The sequence below is a fragment of the Staurois parvus genome, unplaced genomic scaffold, assembly GCF_062004578.1.
Source record: "Staurois parvus isolate SC_StPar_1 unplaced genomic scaffold, SC_StPar_1.0 ptg000021l, whole genome shotgun sequence".
NCBI lineage: Eukaryota > Metazoa > Chordata > Amphibia > Anura > Ranidae > Staurois > Staurois parvus.
In genome coordinates this window covers 1,957,501-1,982,003 of record NW_028317817.1, presented here as the reverse complement: position 1 = coordinate 1,982,003, position 24,503 = coordinate 1,957,501, and the positions used below count along the sequence as shown (strand labels likewise).

The 24,503-nt window shown below is 41.1% G+C and overlaps 1 protein-coding gene across 5 annotated transcripts in view; it reads left to right on the top strand.

Moving 5' to 3' along the window:
* Positions 1–24,503, top strand: part of CNOT10 (CCR4-NOT transcription complex subunit 10) — a 188,172-nt gene that overhangs the window by 160,682 nt on the left and 2,987 nt on the right. For all 5 annotated transcript variants that reach the window (XM_089690736.1, XM_089690725.1, XM_089690729.1 and 2 more), the window contains 3 exons: positions 4,567–4,602; positions 5,225–5,352; positions 15,676–15,751. In XM_089690736.1, the coding sequence (XP_089546862.1) occupies positions 4,567–4,602; positions 5,225–5,352; positions 15,676–15,751 (240 nt within the window). The remainder of the gene's footprint in view (positions 1–4,566; positions 4,603–5,224; positions 5,353–15,675; positions 15,752–24,503) is intronic.

Here is a 24,503-nt window from a genome sequence, read left to right as displayed (position 1 = left end):
TGAAAACGTGCGATCACATGTTCAGATGTCCTTCAGGTGACTCTTTTGGGCGCCCCACGATTTTGTCTGTGTGATCGCAGCATGTTTGTCATGCAGAAAAATGCACATGATCACGACAAAAACTCCCCGCATTTTCAGGTGCCATTTAAATTAATGGTACCTGAATACGTGATCACGCATTTTCACCGCAGCACTTTTAAATCACGGGCAGAATCGCAGCATTTCTGCCTGCGATTTGAAAGTGTGAATGGAGCCTTATGTCCCGGTGCTTTGTTTCTGTTGTGTTGTGGCCAGGGATGTGTTCATATGGAAGCATACAAGCAGCAGTGGCTGTTGGAAAAATAGGAAGAATAATTCTAATATTTAATTTCAGCAGACAATAGTGGATAAACAATCTAATTATGGTCATGTGGCAATATTTATTCTGGGATTAAAAACAAATTGTCATGGCAATTAGTTCCTATTCTGTTGTGACTGGAAGGTGAGTGGTCACATGTGAGGATAGCAGTGGCAGCTGAGGAATGTGTGGGCGTGTTTTCTGTTGAAGTGGGCGAGTACACATTCTACATGTACAGGCCTAGTGTACCCGCCCACACTCACTGCAATTCCTAAATGTTGATGGGAAGTGTCGTTTCCAAAGAGGAGAGGATATGATGTGATCCCTGCTGTTATACTTCCTCCTTGGCAAAGCAGATGCTGTTATTTTATTGAATTACAGATTTCAGTTAGACTTTTCTCTTCAGTGATAAGGAATTTCACAAATGTATTAACTGTTTAGTGTTTTGTGTAGGGTGGTTTAATAATGAGTGATTGTTTTTCCTATCCCGGAGTTCTTTTTTAAGATGATCAGCTTTTATTTATTCATGTAAAACCTTTATCGCAAAAGGAAAAAAACGTTTGCTGGAGCTTGGCTTAAATTTGTTAGTGTATTCAAATGTGCTGATTGATACATTTAATACACCAACCCCCCAGACTGTCAGTGCTGCTGTCTGCTGTGTCCTGTGCTCATTCCTCCAAAGTGGTGTCTCACTAATACAGAAAATGTGCCACTGGTCAGATCCACTATCCAGTCTGTCACTAAGGGAAAGTCAGGCCCCAGTAAATCAGGGCTCAGAAGATGCTTTTATAAAATATAAGAACGGGAATTTGGTACATGCTATTAGCCAAGATGTTAACTTTAAAACGTATAAATTGTGTAAGGTTCACTTTAAAAGGCATTAAACTGGACCTTTCATAAAATTTTGCCCTTCACATGAGTCAGAGCCATACCAGTTTATTCACATAAGAGTTTTTGAATGAGTTGACTTGATATGCAAACTGCTGATCAGCAAACAAAAAAGCAGAATGTAGTACTTTTTTTTTCCTTGTCACGCATTGGTGAGAACAGACTGATAAAAATAATAGATTTTTTTATGTCCATGCATTTTGCTTGTGCTATAATAATTTATGTAATATATTCACATACATGACAACTCATCTGATGGAATGGATCCCTTAATTATTTATTTCAGGTACTTGTATAGCGCCGTCAATTTACGCAGCACTTTTACATATATATTGTACATTCACATCAGTCCCTAACCCTCAAGGGGTGTACAATCTAAGGTCCCTATCTCACATTCATACATACATATACTAGGGCCAATTTAGACAGGAGCCAATTAACCTACCAGCATGTCTTTGGAGTGTAGGAGGAAACCGGAGGAAACCCACGCAGGCACAGGGAGAACATGCAAACTCCAGGCAGGAGGTGCCGTGGTTGCAGACTACTACATTATGGCATAACCCACCTGGAGGACCCCAAAAAGAAGAAGCTACAGCAGACGTTTACTACTGCTTTAAAGCTAAACACCAAGCATACGACAAAATACGCGGATTAATTACATATACTGAAACTTGTTTACCTGCTAAAAGATTTGTATTTGTCAGTCCAGTCCTAAGATCAGCACAGCTCTGCCACATAGCACGACCCTAGATGGCAGGGAGCAAGACCTGATATATATATATATATATATATATATATATATATATATATATATAAAAATATCTATGTTTTTCATTCTCTACTGCGTTTTAAGCAATATTATGTTTACTTGAACACACGGGGCAGCAAAAATAGGCATTTGAGCTGCAGTTTTACTGCCCCTGACCACCCTCATGGCTTCCCAGTGTAAACAAACCCTGACAGTTTAGTATTTCATCCAATTTGTGACTGGACAGTGAAATGGAAAGCAGTATGCTGGTGAGCTCATCTGTCTCGCTCTTTCTCCTCCCATCAGCGTGTTCCTTGTTGGATCATGAGCACTGCAGTACCACTGATAGGCTTTTTGTGCTGTTGTTTCCCTTTTGTCTGAACTTTGCTTTACAGGACATTGCAAGAAGCTGATAACATGTCAAATTCAGGTCACTGCTTGTTTTTAAAAAAATATGTTTAATAATATATTAACCACTTGCCTACCGGACATTTATACCCCCTTCTTTACCAGGCCAATTTTCAGCTTTTAGCGCTCTCACTTTGATTGACAATTGCGCGGTCATGCAAGATTGTACCCATATAAAAGTTTTATCATTTTGTTCTCACAAATAGAGCTTTTTTTTGGTGGTAATTAATTGCCGCTGGACACTTTACTTTTTGCGCTATAAACAATAAAACTGCAAAAAATGTGAAAAAAAAAGTTTGTTTCTATCATAAAATTTTTCAAACAGGTAATTTTTCTCCTTCACTGATGTGCGTTGATGAGGCAGCACTGATGGGCACTGATAGGCGGCACTGATAGGCAGCACTAATGAGGTGTCACGGATAGGCGGCACTGATAGGTGGCACTGACTGGCATCACTGCTGTGCACTGACTGGTGGCACTGACTGGCATCACTGCTGTGCACTGAGTGGTGGCACTGACTGGCAGCACTGCTGGGCTGCACTGATGGGCACAGGTGGGTGACACTTCTGATCGCTTGTGTGTGGCACTGCTGGGTGGCACAGGAGGGTGCACTGCTGGGCACAGGAGGGTGCACTGCTGGGCACAGGAGGGTGCACTGCTGGGCACAGGTGGGTAGAACTGGTGGGTGGCACTGCTGGGCACCGATCATCAGGGCACTGATCATCAGTGCCCTGATGATCGGTGCCTATCCCTGCTCTGACAACTGCCGGTTCTCGGCAGTACTTTCCTCACGCTCTGACAGCGTGAGGAAAGTGCAGCCAAGAACCGGCAATTGCATTTCCCGGTGATCAGTGTGTCATTGGACATGGATTATCACGTGGTAAAAGGCCTCTGTGATTGGCCTTTTATCACATCACGTGATCAGCTGTGTCTGTAGGACACAGCGATCACGGAGATTGCCAGGTGCGCGACCCTGGGGGGGCGCAGGAGAGCGTTTTCTGGGAGGACGTCATATGATGCCCTCCCAGAACTGGCCAACCGCAGTGTAGCCATCATTTAGCTATCTGCGGTTGGCAAGTAGTTAAAAAGCCACATTCATTTATGTATTTTATATCTGCCTGGAGTTCTGCTTTTTGTGCCCACAATTGCAAAATTGTGCATTAATTTACAATAAATTAATATTATATGCTACTGTGCCACTTATCCAATAGGGGGCCCGTTGTTACATCAGTTAGCCATTGATTTCTTCTAGAGCTATATCTTAAGATCTCACATCTCCGGTACATTATTGTACACTCTTGGTTTTAGGGCTTCCATTCTGGGAAATATCTGAAGGTGCTTGCAGACACATTCAAGTGCTTGCTTTTCAACTTTGCCAGAAGATTAATACTTTTAAGCAAACGAAAGATAACTTTAACCACTTGATTGCTGGGGCAATGTATTAATATTTTACACACAAGTTATAATATGCATTTTTAGCTAGAAATTTTCTTAATTTCTTAAACACCCCCCCCCCCCCCCCATTCTTTGAAAGAAGAGGCCTTCTAGTATAAAATGGTGGCAGTTGCAATTTATGTTATATGATATTTGTGCAACTGTTTATCAAGTACATATTTTCAGAAAAAAAATACTCTAAAGTAAATTTTTAGTCCACGCAAACACTATATAATACCCATTTTTTGGCAAAATATAAAAGATGGGGTTTCAGCGAGTAAATAGATACCAAACATTTCCAGCCAATAATGTTATATTGCCCATAAAATGGCAAAAAAACAAACAATGATACCCAAATCTTTCCATAGGTGATGTTTTAAAAACCTTTTAGAGGTCATCAATTTAAAGTTAACTATGGCACCTTTCTTGGTACCTTAAAAAAAATGAAGGGGCAGCTCTGCAGCATGTGGATGACAAGTGTTTAAAACTATATTATTCCTTTTTTTTTTTTCTTTTTTTAACTACTTTATCACCCCTGAATCATTATACTGAAGAGGGGTGATTGGTAATATGAAGGATATCGAATTAATGAACAGGAACATTGTAACGGTCATTGAAATTCCAACTGTCATTTTGCCATTGCAGGTTAGAAAATTAAGTCTTAACATCCAATTGGTATAAATCATTTACATTTTTTTTTTGGCTACATAGTGACCCGTTTCTCATTATTTATTATTTTCTTATTCAATAGGAAATGATAAAGGAGAAAATGAGCCTATGGAATCTGGTAAGCACAATTTGCAATGGTGGTATGTGAATTTCCAGGTCTTCCATGCTACTGATTTGTTTTTTATTATGCGGTTTTCATTGGGCAGATAGTTCACAGCTGCAGTTTTTGTTTTAGATAAAGTAGGAAAGGAATAAGCCCTCTGTCATTTTTTTTTATTGCTGTCTATGTCCCCACTAAGGATATTCACCCCTCTATTTGTACTAGTGATCAAAGCCACTAAAATAGAAGAAAGTAATGGAAAATCGTCTTGGAGTTGAAACCAGAGGGAAAATATTCTAGTGGGGCCACCTGTTCCAGGGACAGCTGTGTAAGACTGGGATAAGCTTTTTTTTTTCTTGCGGCCCCAGAACTGAAAGTGATGGAAAATCTACCCAGATTTAGAGTCTTCAAAAAATAACCTAATTGGTTTTAAACCCTTCCCTACTCTATCTAATACTAAAAAAAAAGAAAATTATATGATTCCACCATAGTTTCTATAACTGTTTTGCATTGTGTTGTTTACAGTTAAAGTATGGCAAAATCTCCCATTTGTATTGTATATTTATCATTGAATGTGTGTTTGTCTGAATGTTTTCAGAGTATACGTGAATAAATTGTTATCATAATATTTGTATTTCAGTAGGAAAGCCAATGCCTCAGTGCTACCCAAGTTCAGTCACTTCAGCCCGTACAATGATGCTCTTCAACCTGGGAAGTGCTTACTGCTTACGTAGTGAATATGATAAAGCAAGAAAATGTCTCCACCAGGTAATGGACGGTTTGTTTTTTTCAATTGGTTCTTAACTTTTTCATATTACCACAGTTATGAAGATCTGACTTTATAGGTTTCAATGGGTTACTGTACTTTGCACGATATCATAGCTCTGTGTTCCTGGATTACCGAATCATACAGTGCAGGACACAGAGTATTCATAGACACTGGGTTATAGGCTCATACCTTCATGTGACTGGACACTGGCAAAGCTTTTAAGGATATACCACGGGGCACCTTCCCTGTAACCTTACCCCACGCCATGAGTCATCAGTTTTCTGATAGTGTCCCAGGGTGATGGACATCTTGTCCCTTACAGAGAATCACTCTTAGTTTAATTTGTATATTATTTTATCTTTGGATTCTGCAATCAATTGTTCAACATCTTATATATACGTCTCAGTCTTAGCCACTTGCCTACGGGGCACTGGAGAGCCTTCCCAGAAGAGCTGAAGCTGTTATAGCTGCAAAGGGTGGGCCAACTCATTATTGAACCCTACGGACTATGGCTGGGATGCCATTAAAGTTTATGTGCATGTAAAGGCAGTGCATTTCCAACACTTAGCATGTACATACCAAAGATTACATTCTGCTACTCATGAGTATGGCAATACCACATGTAGAAAATGAAAACTTTTTTTTTATTATATCTTTATTAAGCTTTTATCATTCAAATCCATTTCAAACCAACATCATACCATACAAAAATCTATACTTGTTTACATCTCATAATCCTATATATATAAAACCCACCCTCCCCCTTTCTCCACCCACCCACCCTCTTTCTCCACCCACCCTCTTTCTCCACCCACCCTCTTTCTCCACCCACCCTCTTTCTCCACCCACCCTCTTTCTCCACCCACCCTCTTTTTTCACCATCCCTCTGTTTCCACCCTCCCTCTTTTTCCACCCTCCCTCTTCCACATGTCAACTTAATCCTTCTGTTTATTAATCTTTTTATTATTCTACCTTACTATTTCCTCTCCTTGTCTTTTCCCTCTCTCTTTCCCTTTTATTCCTAGCAGCTTATTTATATTTCTTTATTCCCTTACACTCTTCTGAAACCACTTCTGAAAATCGATTTGACTTCTTAAAATTATACCATCCTTTCCATGTATTCTTGAATTTTTCCATTCTATCCGCATCCAAATGATACAGTTCTTCCATCCTACATAATATATTCAACTCTTTCCATCCAATCCTTTATTTTTGGAGCTTCAGGTTGTTTGCCAATATTTAGGAATAAGGCTTTTGGCTGCTTTTAAAACATGGAACAATATCATATTTTTATATTGCTTCACCGAAAGCTCTGATTTATAAAATGGGCAAACCCACAGATCCATCGGCACACTAATCCCCTAGATCTCTTGTATATATTGCTCTATCTCCCTCCAAAACGCCTGTATTTTGGGATAGTCCCGCCAGATATGTGCCATTGTGCCTTTACTCCCACATCCACTCCAGCACTGAGCTGAGACCTCTAGCCTTAATTTATGCATCACGTTAGGAGTAATATACCATCTAACCAGACATTTAGAATTCATGTCCACTACATTCATATTCACCGCCCCATGTGTTTAAACTAAACATTTTACTTTTTGTTGCTCATTCAATTTTGTTGCAAGCTCAGTTTCCCACTTTTCCAAAACATTTTGGGATACTGATCCCTCTATGTCAGTTACGATTCTATAAATCCTAGAGGTTGTGTGTTTTTGTGTTCTATTTGTACTCAACAGTTGTTCTAAGGGAAACATTTCTTCCTCGGTCCTGAGTGGTTGTGGGAGCTTTGCAACAAAATGTCTTATTTGACCATACCGCCACTCATCTAGTGTAGAATATATTTCCTCCTTCTTCCTTAAATCATGTAAAGAACATACAAACCCTTTATCCACAATATCTTTTAAACGTGCATTTCTATCGTTAATCCATTTCCCTGAAATATTATCATTCCTGGGTGGAAATAATCTAGTTCCTGCCAACAGGATTGATGGGGAATTAAACTTCCACTCTTTCTGCTTGTGTAATTCATCCCAAATCTTAAATACATTCCGTGTCAAAGTGCTTGTGTCCTCATCCCACATACGAAAGATGTACTTATTTAATGGCGCCTTACTAAGTGAACTCTATTTTTACCCAACTTCTCCCCTGTGCATTATATATCCATTCTACAATTCATAATAACACTGAATTATATCTCTTGAAATCTGGCATATTTTGTCCCCACCCCCTTTTTTTTTTTTTTTTTTTTGTTATTGCATAAAACTTCATATTTAACTCTTGGTTTTTTATTAACCCACACATATCTGAGTATCTTTTTTTTTTTTAAGAAATCTAAAAAAAGATCCCGGAATAGGTATTGGGAGCATATTAAATTTATACAAAACTTTTGGTACTATTATCATTTTAATTATATTTATCCAGCCTATTCAGGACTGCTTTGCCAGAGAAGCTTTCCTCAATTCATCCTTTATCTCATTTATTAACGGGATATAGTTTGCCTGATATAATTTTTTTATGGACGATGTTAATTTTATTTATAAATACTTTAGTTCTTTTTCTCTCCATTTAAAGGAGAATTCTTCTTGTAAAATTTGTTTCTCAGCCTTTGGGACATTTATATTTAAAGTCTCACTTTTCGAGGGGTTGATTTTAAGGTTAGATAGCTCTCCATATTCTTTCACTTTTCCCATTTAATTTGGTAATGTTAATCTGGGGTTTGCTATATTTGCTGGTGGCTGCCTGCTTTTCAGAGTGCTGTATTCTGGGAAAGGGACCCTTTCTGCCTCTGATTCAGTCCCTGATTCACTAATTTCAATGGGTTCATACACTGAATCGGAATCGGACAGTGAGAGCTCCCCACTGCTTTCATCCGTTATACTGAGGATTTTGACATGGCTAGCTTTCGGACAGGTAGACTGCTGATGGTGGCTGTAGGATGGGTACCCTGGTGATGGTGACTGTGAGACTGCACTCTGCTGATGGTGGGTGTATGATGGGTACACTGCTGATGGTGGCTATGTGTCGGGTGCTGATGGGCGATAGATGCACTGCTGATGGGCAATAGGTGCACTGCTGATGGGCACTGATGGGCGACAAGTACACTGATGGGCGGCAGGTACACTGACGGGCGACAGGTGCACTTTTGGGTGACACACTGATGGGCGACAGGCACACTGTTGGGGGGCAACGTGACAGGGGCACTGTGGCTGTGTGTTTGTGCACTGTGCTGTGTACAGAACTTTAACTCACTGTTAGAAGATTCCTCTCCTCACACAAGATCTGTGTGTGAAGAGAGGAAGCTGGTAACAGCGAGTTACCACTATGTGTTTACATTTGTGAAAGGCTGTGATTGGACACAGCCGATCACGTGGTAAAGAGCCGCGGCCAATAGTTTTTACCTCGACCAATGATTGCTGCATGCCTAGATTCATATGATGTCCTCCCAGAATTAGAGAGCTCCCGCCCATCCGTCATCTGCCTATATGGCGGGCAGGAGGCGGTTAAATATCTCACTTTACCAACTGGAGATGTTCCTTCATTTAAATCTGCAGATAGGAAGTTTGCGATGCTCCTTAAGATTCAAATGCAACCAGGTGCTGCTGCAAAATCTGTCTGTGTAACTGCGGCTAACAAGGACAGTGAGCAACCAAGAACCTGCATTCCAGGACCGTGCCTTAGCTGAACAATTACAGCAATTACTTTCTGCCTTGCTTTTTTGTGTGGTGCCCTAGAACAAGTAATAAAACTAATTTCCAAAATGGCTCTAATCTCTATTCACATGCACAGAATTTTGTGGCTCAAAGCCTGGACAGCTAAAGCTGCTTGTAAAAGACTTCTCACAAATATCCCCTTTGAAGGAGAATATCTTTTTGGTAAGGCACTTGCCAAATTCAATAAATATGTCAAAAGGAGAGAGGGTTCTATTTCCACAGTGGAAGATTATGAAGCCCCCCTCCTCTGGTGCCTTCACCTTTTTAAATTGTAGCGCACTCAATTGCTCTTCAAAACATAAGTTCAGCTCTTATGTATACTTAGCCCACTAAGCCCACCATGTTTTCCCCAAAGCCGAATGATTGGATGTCCTCACTCCTTAGAGTGGAGGGATGTATGTTACAGTTTGATTTTTTTTTTTTTTTTTGGGCCCCAGACCTGTCGGTTCAATTGGTGGTTTCAAGGGGTACAAAATAGAGTTCAGAACTTTACCTCCCCTCATTGTTTTCTTTTTTCAGATCAATCAAAATCTGCCCAAGGATAGTTAGATTTACAGAATGCCTTGATCCATCTCTTGCCCTAGGTAGTTGTGCCAGTACCACCACAAGAGGGGTTATTTGTCCTATTCTGGACTTAAATCCCTCAATGCCACAACAGTTTCCATCAAATTCCAAGATTTTGCATGGAATCTTCAAGGTCGGTAATTGCCTCTCTGAGACAAGGTGAATACATAGTATCTGTGGATATCCAAAATGTCTGTTTGTATATTTACTATTTATCTACCTCATCTGTGCTTTCTGTGCTTTGCAATGACAGGCGATCCCTTAGTTTGTCACACTGCCTTTAAACCTGTGCTCTGCTCCCATAGTATTGACAAAAGTCCTAGCACCTCTTCTTGCTGTTCTAAGAACTAAGGGCATTCAGGTCACAGGTTATCTAGATGACCTTTTTCTGAAGGACTCTTCTCCCTTCCAGCTATCTGCAAATGTCCACAGAACAATTCAGATGTTCCAATCTTTTGGATCATGCTCCAACTTCCAGTAATCTGCTTTCCAGCCTTCTCTCTGCTTGAAATACTTGGGTCAGGTTCTGGACACATTCCAAGCAAAGGTTTTTCTTCCAGAGAAGAAAATGCTCTCTGTTAGAGCTCATGTTTGGGATTTGAGGTCAAAGAGATTTCCCTAGGTGAGATCCTCCATGAGAGTTTTAGGCCTCATGGTAGCCTCCTGTGAGACAGTTTCATTTGCCCAATTTATTTTGTGACCTCTCCAGAAAAACATCTAATTGACGTGGAAAAAGCATGCTGCTGCACTTGACCTGCACATACTTCTGTTCATCTCTTAGATTGTAAGAGCAACCTGTTGGCACTATATAAATCCTGTATAATAATAATAATAATAATAAACAAGCAAGGACATAGACCTTCCGTCCTTTGTACCCTTCTCCAAAACAACCAGAGGAAATTGCTCTTCAATAGCTGGATGTACAGTAGTCAGAGCCTTAAGAGTCTACCTCAAAGCAGTAGATTTTATCAGAAAGACTGACTCCATGTTTGTCCTATCTTCAGTACCTCTCAAGGGTTCTTGGTGATTTCCAGTCATACACCTCTTGAATAAAAGATGACTATTCCTTTAGAGCAGGGGTGTCCAAACTTTTTTCAAAGAGGGCCAGATTGGATGAAGTGAACATGGTGGAGGGCCGAACATTTTTCCGAACATTCTTTGAACCATTACAATTAAATGCAAATAAATTATTTTATGCCAAGTTAATTGCAAACAACATACTTTTCATTTAATAACATTAAGATCAACTAACAGCTGAGTTTTCACAATGTATTGAAAATAAATTTAAAAATAACTTACCTGCACTAATGTGAAGGGTGAAAAAGGTAGCTGGAGCTGAAGTCTCTGCTCGGCAGCCGGGAGGGGAAGAGAAACACACTTCACGCTGGAAGCCCGGCCATGACGTCACCGCCCTCTGTCGCTCCCAGCGCGACGCAGTCACGCATGCGCACTGCTCTCAAGCAGAAGACTGTCTGCCACAGAAGGGAGGGCCGTGCGACAGCCGCATTTACACATCCCAGGGAGAATGCGCCGCAGTCAGGCATGCGCACTGCCCTCTGCTCTCAAGCAGAAGACTGTCTGCGATAGAAGGGAGGGCCGTGGGAGGGCCACATTACACAGAGCAGGGAGGGCTGTTGGAGGGCCGTATTAAACCGACCCCCGGGCCGTAAATGGCCCGCGGGCCGGACTTTGGACATGCCTGCTTTAGAGCATAAGCTCTAGCGATCAGACTCCTCCTGTGCTTTTACATGCCCATTCTACCAAGTAAGTTGGTCTATTCTTGGACATCCAAACATCAAGCCTTTGTGGCCAAGTTTTGTAAGGCCACCACCTGGTCCTCTGTTCATACCTTTTCAAAGTTTTACCAGGCAGACGCCAAATCTCCTGCAGGTGCAGTATTTGGCCACAAGGTTTTTGCAGTAGCACTCTGAAGTTGTCTGTTGACCCTTGTTGTTGGGCTCATTGGCAGATTTATGTTCGCCTAGTTGTTTGCCCAGCCTTCTCAGTCACTGATTGGAGACGTCTCAGGGTCTGTGAAAACTTTGCCAGTATGCGATAAAGATAAGAGGATTTTTTTACTTGCCTGTTCTCTTGCCTATGGAGTACAGAGCACAGGACACAGTCCTCCCTCCCTTTTATTCCGTGGGTACTCTGCATTGCTTGCATCAGGACTGAGGACTCATAAAATGGGGTAGGGTTATAGGGGAGATGCCCAAGGGGCATGTCCTTAAAAGTTTTGCCAGTGTCCAATTACCTGAAGGGGTACGAGCCTAAACCCAGGGTCTGTGACTGTTCTGTCTGTGTCCTGTACTTTAATCCAAGATTTGAAATGTACAGGTAAGTGAAAATTCCTTTTTTTGTCTACAATATATACAGTTGTGCTCCAAAGTTTGCATACCTTTGCAGAGTTGGTAATACACATTACCATTTTTAAAGAAAACATGTCTGAGCAGGCAAAACACATTTCTTTTATTTCTTATGGTATTCATATTCAACTGTAGGTCCTAACAGAATGGCACAATCATAAAACAAAACATAGCAACCAGTAAACAAATTAAATGATCCCTTTTCAAAAGTATGCATACCCTTAGTTCTTAATACTGTGTATTGCCCTCTTTAGCCCCAGTGACAGCATGTAGTCTTTTGTAATAGTTGTATGAGGCCCCGAATTCTTGCAGGTGTTATAGCTGCCCATTCATTTAGGCACAATGCCTCCAAGTCATGCAGAGTCTTTGGTTGTCTTGCATAAACCACACATTTGAGATCTCCCAGGAGTGGTTCGATGATATTAAGGTCAGGAGACTGTGATGGCCACTCCAGAACCTTCACCTTTTTCTTCTGTAATGACTAGAGGGTTAACTTGGCTTTGTGCTTAGGGTCATTGTTATGCTGGAAAGTCCAAGAGTTTCCATGCGCAGCTTATGCGCAGAAGAATGCTAATTGTCTGCCAGTATCTTCTGATAACATGCTGCGTTTTATCTTGCCATCAATTTTCACAAGATTCCCCATTCCTTTAGAGCTCACACACCCCCAAAGCATCAGTGAGCCATGACCCTGCTTCACAGTGAGGATGGTATTCTTGTTGCTGTTGTCCCCTCTCTAAACATAGCGTCACTCCAGATTACAGTGTATCAGAAGCTGTGAGGAGTGTCAAAGTGTTGTTGGGCATAGTATAAACAGGCTTTTCTGTGGCATTGGCGCAGTAAAGGCTTCTTTCTGGCAACTCGACCATGCAGCTCATTTTTGTTAGTCATTTAGTCGTATTGTGCCCCTTGAAATAACCACACTGCCTTTTTCCAGAGCAGTCTGCATTTCTCCTGAGGTTACCTGTGGTTTTTCTTTGTATCCCAAACAATTCTTCAGGCAGTTGTGGCTGCAATCTTCCTTGGTCTACCTGACCTTAGCCTGATAACAGGCTAATGAGATCCCCGAGTTTTCCACTTCTTAATAAGTGATTGAACAGTACTGACTGACATATTCAAGTTGTGACGGAAGCAAAGGCAGGACAGGACACACAAAGACTATGGTAAACACACAGAGCTTTATTGAACTATGGAAGGCACTCAATCAGGGTAGGAAGGTAGCGTCCAGGTACCCAAAAAGAGGAAGAGAGGGGAGGAGCCCAAAATAATTGTAATCCGGCCCACGATAGGGCAATCTAGGTAGGGATGTCCCGAGCACTCGGGGGGGGGGGGGGGGGGTGGCAGTCCAGGTAGCTACGGTACTCCAGCCACGCAATAGGCAGTCCGAGCAAGTATTAATCCCGGCACACAATAGGGGCAGTTCAGGCAGCACTGATCTGGGCACTCAAAGGGGCAGTTCAGGTAGCAATAATCTGGGCCCTCAATGGGGCAGTTCAGGTAAGGGTAATCTGGGTACACAATAGGGGGAGTTCAGGCAAGGGTAATCTGGGCACACAATAGGGGCAGTTCAGGCAAGGGTAATCTGGGCACACAATAGGGTCAGTTCAGGCAAGGGTAATCTGGGCACACAATAGGGACAATTCAGGGCACTCCGCAACATGCGGCTTGTAGGGACACTCACGGTAGGCGGCTTGCAGACACTCAGCAGCAGGTGGCTTGTAGGGGCACTCGCGGGAGGAGGCTGATATGTACTCAGCAGCAGGCAGCTTGTAGGGGCACTCACGATAGGCAGCTTGCAGACACTCAGCAGCAGGCGGCTGCCAGGGACACTCGATGAGAAGACGGGGCAGCTTTCCAGGGACAACAGCAGGCTCACAGGGACTTCAAAGGCTGCGGCAGGATAAGAGAACTCGGTTATGGGGGAAGAAGGGGTGAGGGGACTGCAGGTACAGGGGAGTGGGGGAGGCACGGGAACTCCGTGACACAAGGCTTTTGATATCTTTTTATATCCTTTTCCATTTCTATAATGTTCTATTACCTTGTTACGCAGGTCTTTTGACAGCTCTTTCCTGCTCAGTATCCGGTCTGCTCAATGCATCCTTGTGAGAGCTAACAAACTCATTGACTATACGCAGACACTAATTGCAATTTAAAAAGCTACAGATGTAGGAAATTAACTATTAATTTCCATTTTACCCTGTGTGTCACCTTGTGTGTCTGTACCAAGGCCAAACATTCCAGGGTATTATGGTTAGGGCTATTTGGGTGATTTCTGTTGTTATGATTTAAAAAGGAGCCAAACAACTATGTAAAAATAAATGGCTTCATATGATCACTATCCTTAAGACAGTTTTTTTTTTTACATGATCAGTCATATTTTCAATATCAATGCCAAAATTTCATGTTTTCTGCCAGGGTTTGCAAACTTTTGATCAAAACTGTATTTTACCTCTGTCACTGAAGTACCTGTAGTAAACTTAAAGCACATATATTTACTGCTCTTGATTTGTGTGCTGGCATGGAGAAAGAACAGTATGTAGGACCGAAGCTTTCCAGGGTGCCACAGGACCCCTAAAAGTGTTTTGTTATGAGGACTTAACCACCAAAAGCTTAGATCCTCCTCCCTTATGCCTCCCTATTGTCCCAAATTTTTTCTACTGTCTTGATCAACAGTGAGATGCAGGAGTTCATATTTGACCACAGTTGTAGGTGACATTTGCTTATTATGAACACTTATTGATTAATAAATATTAGATAGTAATAGCAGTCACTACTAAAGAGATGAGTTGCCCATTCAGAGGCAGCTACCCACTCCTCGTACGTCATATACATACTATAGACAACCAATTGGTGACACAGGGAAACGTAACAAATGTATTAGGCGCAGCAACACCATTGCAAATATTGATGTTTTTGATTGTGACTTGTTCATTCCTATAATCTTCACCCACCTTGGAGCTGCCTAAATATGAAGGGGTCAGTTCATTCAAAACCGTTTTTGTTCTTGGTAGATGGAGATATGAGGAGGTCCCATTTTCCTCATTTTTTGTTTGTTTTGTTTTTTCATTTTTAATTTAAACTATGGAGAATGCAGTAAAATGAGATGGGATATAGCACCCCGGTGATGGGTTTTTACCTATGAAAATCTTTTTGTGTATTATATATAACTTTTTGTGGGATTTGAATGTTTCTTGTGCCATGGAATTGAAGAGGAAGACTTAATGTGAGTGTCACCCTAGCAACAACACAGCTTTTATGAAAACTGCACTTTGCAGGCAACATGTTCTCTATGACTGTAGTTTAATTCTGGAAGTTTTTAATGCATGCATTGCAGAATAATGCATACTCTGGTGTTTTTCCTCCTGCATCATTCTCTCCTCAGCATTCTTTATTTCTGCTTGTTTATTAGGGGCAATGCCTTGTCCCTGCCAGGCAGGTTTACATGCTGTGGAGAAATAATACATGCAGCATGGGATGGTGTTGCGCCTAGAGGGAGTTGTCACAGCAATTAGAGCTAAAAGCAGTAGTATTACTCTTTGAGATGAGTCTCACCAGCGATCCGTTTTTAGCTGTACATTTGGGAGTTGTATCAGGAGAGCACATTTTGACTATAATAATTATAGGACTGCACTGTCCTTTTTTTTGTTTATGTAATTTTTCAGGGTTTTTAATTTTTTTTCAGGCTGCTTCCATGATTCATCCGAAAGAAGTCCCACCAGAGGCAATTCTGCTAGCAGTTTACCTAGAACTACAGAATGGTAACTATCTCTCCACGTTCAATGTTTACAATGGCATTATATTCTTTAGCGGTGTCCTGCCAGTGTGAATTGGAGGTTGAAAAACTGAGCTGGATTTAAATGGGTCTTTGAACATGTTCCTAGCTAGGGAGCGCTAAAATATATATTGGTTGTAATAGAGTTACAATAAAAGTTTTCAGGGTATATCTTTATCTTTCTAGTTAAATAGTACCACTCCTCTTTTTTTGCCAGGCTAGTGAAGATTCCCATTTTTTCCCCTGTCATAGCGATAAAGATATTCGCTCAGGCTTAAATTGGTTGTAAAGCTTTAAGGTTTTTTTATACATTAAGGCATAAAAACCTTCTGTGTCTGAGACCTCCCTTGGTCAGATTTTTTCTTGACAGGAGCTTTAAGTCTGCATGCACAAAAAAGTTAACCCCTTTAAATACCAATATTTTAAAAACCTGTGAATAGATTGGTGCACTGGAGAGATGGATAATAGAACTGTTATTAGTAAAGGAGTCATTTTGAGCTGCTGGATTTCCAGTCAGCCTTGTATTATTAGTGTCTAATAAAGGTGTATGAAGTGGTTGTAGCATAAAGGGCCCAAATCACATCAATTTTTTTTATTAAATATACTGTATATCATTGAAGTGAATATCCTGCTTACCTCATATCACTTTTCCCCAGGGTTTTGCCTGGTGCCACACTCTATTCATCTTCCTTTGCAGGGAGCATTTACTTTTTTTTTTTTTTTTTTCCTGCCCGGGAAAATCAATTTCACAAATGCTCTGTTGTGATCTCTCCTCTATGACAAATGGCATTGCCATGAGATCAGGTTCTTCTGCCTGGGGCAGGCCCTCTTGGAATTAACACTTAACCCTCCCTTTGGCTTTCAGGGACATTTCTGTTTCCTTTAACTGAGAGAAAGCAACAATACTGAAGCAGAGTTAATTTGTTAATTGCACTGATTATTCTGTACTCTCCAATATCAACAATGCTCAATTTTGTAAACAAATGTGCTTTAAAAACCTGTTTATAAATGTAGATATACATATATTGCACATTTCCTATTATTTCTATAAAGATACCTTTGCATAAGTCAGAACTGAGGTATGGCTACAGTTGCTATCACATGCAAAACAGATGTATCCTACTTTTATGGACTAAAGATTTTGTTCTAAGGAATTGAAGATGACAGATGAAATGTGTAAAGAAGAAGCTGCAAGATAGTATCAACAAACCTGTTTAAGGGCCTGTGTCAAGTGACTTTTGTTCACATCAAATGGGCTTTCCATTTCTATACATGTCCCGCATAAATCTTTATCTATGTCTTTTTTTTTCCTCTCTTGTATAACATGATAGTGTACATAAGTAAAATAGGTCAAGACTTGGCTTTTCTAACTCCTTATGTGATAACTACAAAAAACGAACCCATTCACGACAAAGAATGTTCAGTGTCTTTATCATCTAATTCTGGTCATAAGGCTTTAAACTGGACCTGAACTCAAACATGGAATATTTGCAGGTTACAGGGAATATCTAGAAATGTTAAATTGTCACTAAACCGTACCCTGAACCTGAATTCCTCCTGAAAAATAGCAGTGCTCTTCCTGGTATGTCAGTGTATTTAGGCACTCCTGAGCATACATCCTCATAGCTGTATATCTGCAGCATGAGATCTAAGGCACTGTGCCACTTGCTTGCTAGTCTCTTGGAATCTAGAGTTTGTTTTTAAGATGTCAATATTGTGCTACTCATTGTTCACCTTGCTGGATGCTCTGACATAATGTGGCAAAGTCCTTCCTCAGAATGGCCACCTCCTTACAGAGACATAGTGCAGAACAAGGCATGATAAATCCATAATGAGGGGATCATCCGCTGCAGGGATACTAGTGACTATCTCTTTGCTCTGCCTGCCTTTTTTGGGCTGTTGAAATTCCTCTTTAAGGGTACTTGCATATGGCACTGATGTTTGAACATCAGTATTCCTGGCCAAGATTTTTAGCTTTAATTTGCAAGTATTTGTGTATATCCAAGTATACAAAAAAAATTCTAGCTCCCAGAATGCAATTTAACATTTTACACATGTAAAATACTGTTTTGTTTTGTTTTTCACCTATCTATGTGCAGAGCAAGTTTATGCGCATGTGTGTATAGGCACATTGAAAACAATGGGCTGCATTTCCAACCCTAATTCCAAATGAGTTGGGACACTGTGTCCCAACTCACTACATAAAACACTACATAAAAACAGAATTCAATAATTTGCAAATCTCATAAACCCATATTTTATTCACAGTGGAAAATATAAAACATATAAAATGTTTAAACTGACAAAATGTACCATTTAAAAAAAAAAGGTAATTTTGAAAAAGATGAGAGCAACATCTCAAAAAATTGGGACAGGACAACAAAAAGCTGACAAAGTGAGTGGTACTAACAAGGTGGAGCTAGAAGAACATTTTGCAACTAATTAGGTTAATTGGCAACAAGTCAGTAACCTGATTGGGTATAAAAAGAGCATCTTAGAGAGTCCGTGTCTCAGAAGATGGGCAGAGGTTCACCAACCTTTGAAAAACTGCATCTAAAACTGTCTAATACTTTTAGAATAAAGTTACTCAACATAAAATTGTAAAGACTTTAAATATATCATCTACAATACATAATATCAAAAGATTCATAGAATATAAAGAAATCTCTGTGCACAAGGGGCAAGATGAAATGCAATATTGAATGCTTATGATCTTTGGGCCCTCAGACGTAACTGCTTTAAAAAAAGGCTTGATTCTGTGATGGACATCACTGTATGGACTCAGGAATACTTCCAAAAATCACTGTCTGTGAAAAGAGATCACCGTGCCATTTAAAAATGCAAGGTAAAGCTCTATCAAGCAAATAAGCCATATCTGAACATGATCCAGATACGCCACCATCTTCTCTGGGTAATGATCTGTTGCAAAGTTGCAAACTATTCTGTGGTGTCTCTGTGTTGACAGTCTTTTTGGTGACCAACGGCATTGCATCCTCCAGACAAGGAGGAGAGGGACCTTCTCCCTTGTTGTTATTAGCGCTCAGTTACAAAGCATGCACCTCTGATGTTATGGGTGTGCGTTAGATACTTATGGAATGGGCAGTTTGCACATCTGGGAAGGCACCGTCAAAAAAGCTGGAAGATACAGTATGTATAGAAGAGAATCAAACACCCCTAAGCCCCCCCCCCCGCACGCACACACCCACTTAAAATAATCACAGCCTGAAAATGAGGACACAGTTTTTGTTTTATCCATCTGTATTTGCTTAGTGCAGCTTATAACATCCAGGTGAAAGATAGAACACCAACATGTCAGAAAGAACATTTTAAATTTATATTCAAATATTTTTTATTGAAAGATTTTAACATATAAGTGAGGATATAGAAACATAAACATGAAAGGTTCACAATGATATGAGCACAGCATAAGGGGTAGAAAACATAATGGTCCCCACCATTAGGCCGGGGATCTAAAGGTTCTTGTCTTTTATACATGAGAGGTATGTTCGATGAGATGTGAACCAGGTTGGTGCAGTAGTAGCGTGTAGTTAGGGGAAAAAGTAAGATATCAAATAAACATAAGGGGGGGATGGGGGGGGAATAGGAAGGCACCAAAACAGTTAGGGTAGGATATAATAGGTCAGTATTTGTTGGCTATCAGTGTAATGAGCAATTAGGATTTTTTAACCATCGAGACCATTGGTTGGTGAACTTGTTGTAAGAAGAGTTGTGGAGGGCAAATCTTTTTTCCATCTCACATTGGTGATTTAAATCCGATATGAGGCGAGACAGAAGGGGAGTGGTAGTGGATCGCCATAATTTGGTGATGTTAATTTTTGCGGCTGCTAGAGTATGGATGATAATGGTACGTGAATTTATAGGGAATTTATCGATTCCGATGTGGAGAAGAGCTAGAGCCGGATTAGGGATTACCTGTGTTCCCGTGATTGAGGAGATTATCTGAAAAATCTTATTCCAATAGGATTTGAGGGATTTACATGTCCAGAGTAGGTGGAGGAGTGAGCCCGTTTCTCCGCAATTTCTCCAACAGGCTTGAGAATGTTGGGGGTAGTATAAAGATAGTTTGGTAGGGGTTAGGTACCATTGGTGGAGGATCTTCAAATATGCCTCCCAATGGGTGCTGCATTTTGAAGCTTTAAATGTGATGGTGAACGTTTTTTCCCGTGTGTGGAGTTATTGATTGGGAAAGATTTTTTTCCCAGTTGGTTATTGAAGTGGTATATGTGGTGAATAGTGATTCAATCATCATTGTGTAGAAAGTTGAGATTCCTTTCTTCGGGTGGGATGTTCTCTGAAAGAAATGGTGCGCCATTACGGGGATGTTCACTGCCAGCGGTAAGTTTGTTCCGTGCAGTGCATGGGCTATTTGCATGTGTGTAAATTGTTCTTTATCAGTGAGGTGAAACTTCTTTTGGATATTAGAGAATGAGTCTAATGTATTTTTAGTATGTATGTCCTGCAAATGGAGTAAACCAGCAGCTTTCAACATTGTCAGGTTTAGTTGAGGAATGAGGAAATGTAGGGAGGATAATGGGGTAGGGGTTCGCAGGGCGTCTTTGTTTAGCTGGTTATACTTTAAAAAGTCAAACCAAGCGGTCACAGAGGCTTGTATGCAGGGGTGTTTTTGTAGAGGTTTAGATTGGAGTATTCGGGGTATGAATAGACTGTCAGTGAGTTGGTGTGGTAAAGTCAAAGAGGTTTCCATAGTGGACCAGGTCTTTTCAGAGGTAGGGTGCCACCAGAAAAAAAGTTGGTCTAGTAGGGCAGCTTGATAATACGATTTCAAATGCGGAAGTCCAGCTCCTCCCTTGGAGGGTGGACGTATGAGGAGATTCGTTGCATATCTGGGTCTTGTTGAGTTCCATAAGAATTTGTTTAGAGTGACTTGTAATTTAGAAAAGAAAGTGCTGGGAACCGGAATAGGGAGTGTACGGAATATATAGAGGATTTTGGGCAATATGCACATTTTCAAGGTAGCTATTCTGCCTAGTGTCGATAGCATGGATGTGCGAAGGTTTTTAAGCTCCTTTGGGACAGTGTCAAACAGCGGTTGGAAATTATTGGTATAAAGCTGATTGGTAGAAGCAGTGAGTTTCATCCCTAGGTAGGGGATGCTGTTCGTTTCCCAGGTGAACGGGAAATGTTTAGAGAGAAATTTTTGGGTTGCAGTAGGTGTGTAAAGGTTCAACATTTTAAATTTAAAAAACAATCACTGACTTGGAGAAAGGATCACCCCCTCCTAAAAGTGACTTTTGAACTCAGGTATAGCTTATCACCTTCTCAATGGCACACAAAGCCACTTGACTTTCAACTGTGATTAGCTGTGGTCATTTTGATTAGCTCAGCATGAAAAGAGCTTTCCTGAAGCATTTCAGTTTTTGTAGTGCAATTGAAGAAAACAATCAACTGTGCCTGGCAAGGCATTGTCAAAAGATCTCTGGGATAAAGTTGTGCACAGGCACAAGTTAGGAGATGGGTAAAATAAATTTCAAAGGCTCGATCAATGCCTAGAAGCACAGTGAAGTCTATTATTCGGAAGTGGAAGGTATTTGGTACAACACAGACCCTCCCTGGATCAGGACGTTACTCCAAACTGGATGAAAGAGCCAGGAGGAAACTGGTCAGAGAGGTTACTAAGCAGTTGCAGAAATTTATGACAAACAGTGGTCATTATGTGTGACAATATCACAAATTATCCACAAATGTAGCTTGCATGGGAGGGTTGCAAGAAAAAAGCGACTCCTCAAGAAAGGCCACCTGCAGTCACCACTGAGCTTTGCCAAAATGCAACTTGAAGATTCTGAGGCCACATGGAAAAAGCTGTTATGGTCAGATGAGACCTATGCTGAATTATTTGGCCTCAACACTAAATAATACACTGCTCAAAAAAATTAAAGGAACACTGTAAAAACACCAGATCTTAATGGGGAACAATATCATGCTGGATATCTATACTGATATGGACTGGATAATGTGTTAGGAACATAAGGATGCCCCATCGTTTGATGGAAATGAAAAGGAAACGAAGAGGAATGAATTCAAAAACACACCAAAAATCAAAGTGAAAAAATTATGCAGCAGGCTTGTCCATATTGCTGAAATTTCATTGCAGCAACTCAAAATGGTACTCGGTACTTTATATGGCCCCCATGTGCTTGTATGCATGCCTGACCATGTTGGGGCTTGCTCCTAATGAGATGACGGATGTTGTCCTGGGGTATTTTCTCCCAGATCTGGACCAGGGCATCACTGAGCTCCAGGACAGTTTTAGGTACAACCTGGTGACGTCGGATGGATCGAAGCCTGATATCCCAGAGGTGTTCTATTGGATTTAGGTCAGGCAAGCGTGATGGCCCTTCAGTGGAATCAATTCCTTCATCCTCCATGAACTACCTATATACTCTCAACACATGAGGCTCGGCATTGTCGTGCACCAGGAGGAATCCAAGACCCACTGCAACAGTATACGGTCTGACAATGGGTCCAAGGATTTCATCCCAATACCTAATGTGGCAGTCAGGGTGCCATTGTCAAACCTGTAGTGGTCTGTGTGTCCCTCCATGGATATGCCTCTTCAGACCATCACTGACCCACCTCCAAAACAGTCATGCTGACCGATGTTACTGGCAGCATAACTTTCTCCACAGCTTCTTCAGACCCTTTCATGTATTGTCACATGTGCTCAGGGTGAACCTGCTCTCATGTGTGAAAAGCACAGGGCACCAGTGGCAGATCTGCCAATTCTGGTGTTCAATGGCAAATGCCGATCAAGCTCTATGGTGCCGGGCAGTGAGCACAGGGCCCACTAGAGGATGTCAGGCCCTCAGGCCACCCTCATGAAGTCTATTTCTGATTGTTTGGTCTGAGACATTCACACCAGTGGCCTGCTGGAGGTCAGTTTGTAGGGCTCTGTTCCTCCTTGCACAAAGGAGCAAATACCAGTCCTGCTGATGGGTCAAGGACCTTCTACGGCCCTGTCCAGCTCTCCTACAGTAACTGCCTGTCTCCTGGAATCTCCTCCATGCTCTTGAGACTGTGCTAGGAGAAACTGCGAACCTTCTGGCAATGGCACGTATTGATGTGCCATCCTGAAGGAGATGGACTGTTTGTGCAACCTCTGTAGGGTCCAGGTATTGCCTCATGCTACCAGTAGTGACACTGACCCTAGCCAAATGCAAAACTAGTGAAAAACTGCCATAAAAGAAGAGTAGGGAAAAAAATGTCAGTGGCCTCCACCTATAAAACCATTCCTGTTTTGGGGTTGTCTCATTGTTGCCCATCTATTGCATCTGTTGTTAATTTGATTAAAGCCAAAGCAGCTGAAACTGAGTAACAACCATTGTAAATAAATGACAGACAGAATGATCCATAAATGTATTCAAATCCCTAAAACGCAGGTTATGTGCATAATGGGGACAAATGTAATATGTGTTAGAACAATATAAATGGTAACACCAGGTGGTTAATTGTATGGGCAACCATGACTAGAAATGGAATGTATCATGGCAACCAGCAGCGTTGTATTCCACATGACTGTAATGAAAAACTGGTCACAACATGTACAAAAATTAAAAGAGAGACAGATTGTAAGACACCACCACAGGGGCTCAGATATCCAGAGGAAGTGGTATTGCCAACAGAGCTAACTGTTATCAATAAAGCAATTAACATCTATGTTGACGTTGTATCCTAAAGCGGCCTGGGTACCCATCTCATAAATCCACCTCATTTCTAGTCTGGATACTGCCCTGCGTTTATTATTTCCCCTCTAGTGGGAATGCACGAGATCTATTCCAATGAGTGACAAGCATGAAGGATCCCTCTGATGATTGTCTCTAAAATGCTTAGAGAGTGTTCTTTTAAACCTCTTTTGATATTATAGACGTGTTCTCTCAGGTGATCTCTAAGCCTTCTGGTTGTTCTGCCAGTATATTGCTTTTTACACAAACACTCTAGGAGGTTCACAACATACCTGCTATTACAAGTAATCAAAGAATTGATCTTATATTCTCTGCCCATGGAACAAGATGTAAAAGAGTGTACCTACTGTAATTATTTGGTGCATCTTGAAATGAAAAATATGACAAAGTAGGCTCAGGGCTGTTGAGCAGGCAAGAATGTAACAACATTCCTCTCCCAAAACTCAAGCAACTGCTCTGTTTCCAGACGTTTACAGTGTGTTGTTAAAAGAAGAAGGGATGCTATATCCTTGTAAATATGGCCCTGTCCCAACTTTTTTGAGATGTGTTGCTGCCAACATTTGATGTGTTTTCATGCATTTGAGGATGTCCTCTGGGCTTCCCTCCTATAACCCTACTTCTCTCTGTGAGTCCTCAGTTTTTTTGTTAGTATCCTAAAATGATGGACATTTTCTTCCTCTCAGAGAAATCACTCTTAGCTTGGCACTTTGTGTGATTCGTGTAGTTAGCCACAGGATGCTAAACAGGTCCAGGTCTGTGGTCTGGCTCTACAGAATTGAAACCCTGAAGACCACTCCAGGGGTATGCCCACCTATAGTGTAGCCTGGACCCTACATAGGAACAAGTGACATGGATAGGTGGGACAGTTTCAACTTGTTTTATTACACTGTTACTGTAGCCCTAAAATCCTGAATAGTATGTGTTAATACATTACAACTTTCAGGAAACCAGGACTGTATTTGAAACTTGTTCACTTTTACAGTATAAACTTTTCCAGCTTGGTGCTAAAATTCAACC